We start from the raw sequence: 7,232 nt of genomic DNA, 5'->3' as shown, positions 1-7,232 counted from the left end.
AGTGGCCGCACAGGCATAACCTGTTACCTCACCCTGGGTGGCTGGGAACTGGGGGGCCTGGGCCAGCAGTCCAGAAGGGGCGGGCTGAGGGTCTGGGGACCTGAGTTCCGAGAGGCAGGGACCTGAGAAAATAGGGGAACAAGGGCCAGGGGGCGCTGGGGGCCAGGGAACCTGGGTCTGGGTTTCTAGAAAGGGAGGGGTCTGGACTTCTGCAGGGTAAGGGGTCAGGACACCTACATTCCCAAGGCCCTGAATTCTTGGGAGAAGAGGCTGGATTTATCTCTTGAGTCCTGAGTCTCTCAAGAACCCGGGTTCAGGGCAGAGTTTCCCAGCTGGTGAACCAAAACAGCTGGGGCCTGGGGAAGAGGAAGTAGGGGGCTGGTGGCTGGGGTGGGCTGTGGTCCTGGAGTACTGGGACAAGTTCCCGGGGGGCAGAAACCATCCACCAGAGGCAGGAGCCCGGGCAGCTCTCTTTCTGCTTCTCCCTGCCTCAGTTTACCCTGGGGACATTAACGGAACTCAGCAGACAAGACACAGATCATTAACCCTTCTTGGCCCAGAAGACTCAGAGGGCCAGTGGCAGGTGAAGAATTTCAAGAGAGCTGTGCTTGGCCAGCGGGGGGCGAACCCCTTTGGGTTGCAGAGGAGGAGTCCTGTCACCACCTCTCCTCACAGCCCTACCTGCCCCTACAGATGCTGCCAGCGTCATGAACTCCCCAGAAGGGCCCAGCTTTCCGTCCGGGCTGCTCTCAGGGGGCGCCTCCCCCAGCGGTGATGAGGGCTTCTTCCCCTTCGTGCTGGAGCGGCGGGACTCATTCCTGGGAGGGGGCCCAGGGCCTGAGGAGCCGGAGGACCTGGCCTTGCAGCTGCAGCAGAAGGAGAAAGACCTGCTGTTGGCAGCGGAGCTCGGCAAGATGCTTCTGGAGCGTAATGAGGAGCTGCAGCGGCAGCTGGACATGCTGAACACCCAGCACGCTGAGCGTGAGGAAGTGAGCTGGCGCAGAGGGCAGGGCTGGGGGGTGGGGGGGCAGGGCCCAGGTGGGGGGCAGAGGGACAAAAGCGGGGCGGGGGGTTGCCTCTGGAACAGCAGTCCAAGGCTGGGACCAGTCTCCCTGGCAGTGTTGCCCAGTGGTTAAGAACATGGGCTCCGGGACAACCCTGGTGGTCCAGCGTTTGGGACTCTGTGTTTCCAATGCAGGGATGCAGGTTCCATCCCTGATCGGGGAACTAAAGGTCCCAGAGGCTGCCCACTGCAGAGAAAAGAACGCGGTCTCTGAGGGCAGGGCAGGACCCGAGTTCATATCCCTGCCAGGCTGTGTGACCTTGGGCAAGCCGCTGGCCGTCTCTGAACCTGGGTCTGGCTCCTCGGCAGTATTGCACAAACCCCCGCCAACAGATCCTGGGCGTACTCTCGCTGTTCCGTTTTGGCCTAAGCGCTTTCCACACATGATCTTCATCCATTCTCACTCAGCTCTGGGAGATGCGCATGGTTCCCTCTGCCCATGCTGTGGTCACCCTCACCCTGGGCATCACATCTGGCCCCCTACACACCCAGGACACCACTGACTCCTGTATCCATGTTGTCGGCCCCACACCCTCTCCATTTGGCCACCTAATGGGCATCTCAACATAAGTGGCACTGGATTCCGTGATCCCATCACCTGCTGTCCTCTCCCAGCTTCCCACCACAGGGCCCCAGCCTGAGCATCTCCGCTACCTCTCTCCTCCCACACTGGCAAGTCCTGTTGATTCTTCTTTAAAACTAGACACCGAGTCTACTCACTTCTCATCTCCCCAAGCTGGCCGCAGGGCCATCATCTCTGCTCCAGACACAGCAGCTGCCTCCTCACTGGTCCCCAGCTTCCTCCTTGCCCCTTGAGCTCCTTCTCCACGGGGTAGCCAAAGCGATTTTCAAAAATTGCAAATCAGATCATTTTGGCCTTTGCCCAGAATCTCCCAATGGCTCCCCCTCATTTAGAATGAAACCAAAAGTTCTCACCAGGGCCTAAACGTCCTAAGTGACCCCCCCTGCCCTCATCTCAGCCACATGGCCCCTCCTCTGAGGGGGCCTTTTTTCAGTTCCCTGAGTAACCCACACTTATTGTCTCAGGGCCTTTGCACCTGCTGTTCCTTGGTGTAGCCCTCTTCCTTCTTGCCCTGCAGGAGTCAACTTAGACACCACTTCCTCCTGAAGGAGCCCCCACTGCACCTCACTCCTCTTCATCACTTCCCAGGGTTTCTTTACAGCCCTAAATGTGCCCCTCTCCAAAACTACCTGGTTCAAATGTGTTCATTTGCCTCTGGACTCGAAGCTGTTTCAGGCAGTGAATTTGGTGGTCTCACTTACTGCTGATAGCCAGACCCCAAAATGGGGCAAGCTCAGGAAATACTGGATAGATGAATAGATGGATGGATGGGACTTGGAGGTGTTAGGGTGCTTGCCTGACCACAAAGCAGAAGCAGAGCTGGGCATTGGCCAGAAAAATAGGACAACAGGACCCCAGACTGGTGGGCTTAATCCTCGAGCTGTGTTGTACCCGCCCCCCCCACCCAGTATTTGATTAAGGATTTGGCTGTCTGGGTTAGAATCCCTGCTCTAGTAACTCACTGTGTGTCCCTGGGCAAGGCACCTCTCTGAGGCCCAGTTTCCTAATCTGTAAAATGAAGATGTTAAGGATTTTAAAGGCTTCCCTGGTGGCTCAGCGGTAAAGAATCCACCTGCCAATGCAGGACATGCGAGTTCAATGCCTGGGTCAGGAAGATCGCCTGGGGAATGAAATGACAACCGCTCCAGTATTCTCGTTTGGGAAATTCCATGGAGAGAGGAGCCTGGCGGGCTACAGTCTGTGGGGTTGCAAGGGTTGGACACGACTTGGTGACTAAACAGCAACCAAAGGATTCTAATTCCCATGGACTAAATACAACAATATAGGTGAAGCCCTAGCAGGAGGGCTTGCTAATTATCGTAGCAGCTATGGTTAGCATCACCGTCCTGCATGGAAGTCTACAGAGGGGTGACGGGGCAGATGCTGGCCCCTGACTTGCCCGCCTTCCCAAGCTGGTCCTCTGGGTGTGCCAGGAGCGTCCCCCCACTGGTTAGACAGGTTCTGGGGGAGGGCGGGCAGAGGCGTGGGGCCGGGGTGAGGCTGCCCAGGGTTAATTAGAGGGAGCTGGCCCGGAGGAGCTGGGGGAGAGGGGTTGAGCAGAGGCGGAATCTCCAGAGCACACAGCTGTGTGAGGCCATGGGCCGGGGCTTCAATTCTGCCAGACTCAGGCGCCAAAAACGGCGCCTGCAACCTCGGGCCCAGAAGCTCCGGCGGCAGCCAGAGGTGAGTGGGCACCGGGGAGCCTTGCCCAGCTCAGGCCCAGGGTCAGCCCCTCCAGAAACCTCTCGACGGCTCCTCTGCCTCCTCTACTGTCCGAGGCTGCGTCTTGCCCCCTCTGCCCACTCCCCACCCAGCTCTGTCCTCTTTCTGGCTCTCAGGCCTGCCTCAGACCCCCTCGGACCCCGCTTAGGTCTCTGGCTGTCGCTCTGTGTCCCCTCCAGTCTCACTGTCCCCTCTGTCCCGGCCCCACAGCAGCTGCAGCAGGAGAACCATGAACTGCGCCGGGGCCTGGCAGCCCGGGGAGCCGAGTGGGAGGCCAGGGCAGTGGAACTGGAGAGGGACGTGGAGGCCCTTAGGGCCCAGCTCGGAGAGCAGCGTTCTGAGCAGCAGGACAGCGGCCGGGAGCGGGCTCGGGCCCTCAGTGAACTCGGTGAACAGAACCTCCGGCTCAGCCAGCAGCTGGCCCAGGTGGGATGACCCTGACCCCGGGGTCCTTGGCAAGGAAGGAGAGGACACCCGGTCCTGGTGGGGGTGGGCGTGCTGGGCCCAGTCCTGGTGGGTGTGATCGTGCTGGTCCAGGCCGGACGGCCCTGACCCTGGGTCCCCTGGCAAGGAGGGGCAGACGTCTGGGGTTGGGCGTGCTGGGCCTGTTGCAGCGTGGGCCAGCTGAGGGCTCTGTTGACCCCCAACCCCATCCCCAGGCCTCACAGACTGAGCAGGAGCTTCAGCGGGAACTGGACAGCCTTCAAGGGCAGTGCCAGGCTCAGGCCCTGGCTGGGGCAGAGCTGAGGACGCGGCTGGAGAGTCTGCAGGGGGAGGTGAGTGCCGGTTGGGGCTGGGGGTCTGTTGAGTGGGGAAGGCTGGCCTGGGGGCTCTCTGGGCGCAGCCTCGCCCTCCACTCTTGTCTCTGATGGGCTTTTCCCCAGAATCAGATGCTCCAGAGTCGCCGGCAGGACCTGGAGGCCCAGATTCGAGGTTTGCGTGAGGAGCTGGAGAAGGGACGGGGAAGGCTGCAGGCCACTCATGAGGAGCTGCTGCTGCTGCGGCGGGAGAGGCGGGAGCACGGTCTGGAGGTGACTGGCAGGGCTGGGGTGGGTGGGCGCATCAGGCTGGGGGCCTGGGCCACTGCCTCGGGGCCTCCTGGGAGAAGACCCCAGAGTTGGGTCACCTAGAGTCCTAGCAGCCCGGCCAGAAGGGCAAAGGCATTAGCACAAGGGCAAGTGGGAGCCACAGAGAGGCTGAGCGGGGTTGGTGGTTCTAGGATGCATCAGAGACCAGCAGCTGGAGGCCAGGGATGGGGCTGAGGCGAGAGCTCACTGTTGGAGGCGAGGGGATCTGGACCAGGTCTGGGTGTGAAAACAGAGGAAAGGAAATGGAAGGAGGCAGTATGACTTGATGTTTGAGATCGTAGGAGCTTGTGCTTGCTTTGGGGTCAGATTACCTGGGTTCTTATCCCAGGGTCCCTTCCTACTATTGTGGGACACCAGCCTCAGTTTCCCCATCTGTGAGATGGGTGGTAATGCTACATGGCTGTGGGAAGGGTGTGAGACGTTCAGCAGGTCGCCTGGCTGAGACGAAATGATCAGTCAGGGCCGGGTGACAGCTTTAGTAAGAAGGTAGGCTGGCCAGGTAAGGGAGGGGCGGGGCTTTTCCAGGTGACCGGATGGGGCAGGACTGGTGGGAGGGTGACGGGAGACTTTGAAGTCTGGGCGCTCATCGGGAAGTCTGCTCACTCTATAGGTGAGGCAAGTGGCATCTGCCGAGGGGGACTGCGGGTCCCATGGCCGGGGAGCGGGAGCCGACCTCGGTGCTGGGCGGGGCGGACGCGTGGGGATGCCTGACTCCCGTGGCGCGCTGGCGCCCCCTGTCTGCTGGCGGCGGGGGCATCTGGCTGATGCTCACGGTTTCGGCCGCAGCTGGAACGCGCGCGCTCCGAGACTGAGGAGGCGCTGAGCGCGCTGCGAAGGCTACAGCGGCGCGTCTCGGAGCTGGAGGAGGAGTCGCGCCTCCAGGACGCCGACCTCTCGGGAGCCTCGCTGCAGTTAGAGCTCGCCCACAGCCTAGACAGCGACCAGGACCAAAACCAGAACACGGACAGAAGCGGAGATCCTCTGGTGAGCTTTCGGCCCACCAAGCTCCACACTCACCATCCCGGAGGGCTGCAGACTCCGCCCCTCATTTTTTATCCCTAGAAGGTTTGACACTGCCCTGATCGATTTCTTTGGTGGACAGACCACTCTATCCCCGGAGACCCAAGAAGTGTCCAGCCAGCAGCGTTCGCCCCAGGAGAGGTTGGAGCCTCCCAGGAAGGGAGCATCCCTGAGCCCAGAGGAGATACTGGGAGAAGAGGAGGAGGATGTGGTCCGGTTACAGGTTGAGGTGGGAGGAGCATAGTATTGGATGCAAAGCCCCTCTCAATGTCAGTTTCTCTTTCCCATCTACACCTCCAAGCCTTTGCCCATGAATTTCTCTACTTGGATACCACTTCATCCCAACAAACTTGCCATCAAGTTTCAACAGCCAGTCTGTATGTCACCTCCTCCAGGAAGACTTCCTGAACTACACCCCCTGCCCCCTTAAGTCCCATCTCCTCCATGCATCCTTCCTGCAGGCTTAGACCATCCATCTAACCCTGACCCACCCCACCCCACCCCACCCTGCTAGGCACTCATAAGATTCATCTCCAGCACAGGACCATTAGCTGTCAGGGTTGTTTGTGGAGCAGGTGGAGATGGGAGGTGGGAAGGCAGCGAACTAGAGTTTGGACTGCCTGGAAGAGCAAGCGCTGGGACACCCAGGGGCCTAACTGCCTCTCTGGACTTTACCCTGCCCGCAGATGGCGCTGCAGCAGGCAGAGCTACAGTCCCTGCGGGAGGAACTGCAAAGGCAGAAGGAACTGCGGGTGCAGGACCCCGAGGAGGCCTTAAGCAGCGCCCTCTCGGACCGAGACGAGGCCGTGAAAAAGTAAGCATCTGCAACCATTCACCACCGCCCGGAGACGGGGGCCGGCTCAGGCACCCAGGACACACTGGCCTTTCTGGGCCTCGGAACCCCACTCTGATCCGGGGGCCCTCTGACTTCCCTGGTTTCGTATTAGTGGTCTCACTCCCGCCTGGGTCCAGGAGCCCCCCACCACCCCTGCACGCTGAAGCCCCGGCGTCCTCGGACCTGCTCTTTGCCCCTCGTCTACAGGGTCCTGGAACTGTCCCTGGAGCTCAGCCGCGTTTCTCTGGAGCGGGACTCCCTCTCCCGGGAGCTGCTTCGCACCATCCACCAGAAGGTGGCGCTGACGCAAGAGCTGGAGGCCTGGCAGGTGAGGGGCAGGGAGCCCGGGGCCGATGGGGAGGAGCCGGCGGGGGCGGGGCGGAGCCGGACGCCGACCCGCCCCGCCTGCCCACCCACAGGACGACATGCAGGTGGTCATCGGTCAGCAGCTGCGCTCGCAACGCCAACAAGAGCTGAGTGCGGCCGCCTCCGCCCCGCGCCCCGCCCCAACGCGCTTCTCCCTGCGCCTGAGCCCCGGGCCCGCCGGCAGCTTCTTCAGCACCCTCTTCCGAAGGACCTGAGCACCTGGAAGAGGCAGGACTGGCTTTGCCCTCTTGACTCACTTTCCTCTTCTGGCCAATGGAGCGATGGGTCCCGATTGTCTGCCAAAGGCGGCTGGTGCCCTTCCCCTCCCTTGGAGGCTGGGCAAGGGCTCACTGGGAGCAGGGGCCAGCTTTGGGGGCCAGAGACCCCAGATGGGTGGCAGGGGCATGTGTGGCAGAGCTGTTTATCAAATTTATATAAATCTATCTTTTCTAGGCATTAAGCCCCCTGGCCCTCAGCCGCGGGTCGGGGATGGGGATGGGTATTTATGTATCAAGATCAGACAGAGTAATATATAAATCATTACACCGACCTGGC

General features: G+C 60.9%; 1 protein-coding gene across 1 annotated transcript; it reads left to right on the top strand.

The window, feature by feature from the left end:
• The first annotated feature begins 700 nt into the window (after positions 1 to 700).
• Positions 701 to 7,226, top strand: BICDL2 (BICD family like cargo adaptor 2). Its single transcript, XM_070461088.1, has 9 exons — positions 701 to 989; positions 3,579 to 3,794; positions 4,028 to 4,144; positions 4,253 to 4,399; positions 5,243 to 5,440; positions 5,559 to 5,705; positions 6,163 to 6,290; positions 6,519 to 6,639; positions 6,731 to 7,226. The coding sequence occupies exons 1-9, from the start codon at positions 708 to 710 to the stop codon at positions 6,890 to 6,892; spliced, it is 1,518 nt and encodes a 505-aa protein (XP_070317189.1). The 5' UTR covers positions 701 to 707; the 3' UTR covers positions 6,893 to 7,226.
• The last annotated feature ends 6 nt before the right edge of the window (positions 7,227 to 7,232 follow it).

Source organism: Odocoileus virginianus, chromosome 33 (genome assembly GCF_023699985.2).
Source record: "Odocoileus virginianus isolate 20LAN1187 ecotype Illinois chromosome 33, Ovbor_1.2, whole genome shotgun sequence".
Classification (NCBI taxonomy): Eukaryota; Metazoa; Chordata; class Mammalia; order Artiodactyla; family Cervidae; genus Odocoileus; species Odocoileus virginianus.
The sequence above is the reverse complement of the archived record's forward strand: the minus strand, read 5'-3'. Positions and strand labels throughout refer to the sequence as shown.

Excerpts from the sequence above, each read along its gene's own strand:
- BICDL2 (XM_070461088.1), top strand. The coding sequence starts at position 708 with ATGAACTCCCCAGAAGGGCCCAGCTTTCCGTCCGGGCTGCTCTCAGGG. Across the intron at positions 4,145-4,252 it reads TGGAGAGTCTGCAGGGGGAG|AATCAGATGCTCCAGAGTCG; the intron begins GTGAGTGCCGGT and ends GCTTTTCCCCAG. Across the intron at positions 5,441-5,558 it reads ACAGAAGCGGAGATCCTCTG|ACCACTCTATCCCCGGAGAC; the intron begins GTGAGCTTTCGG and ends TTTGGTGGACAG.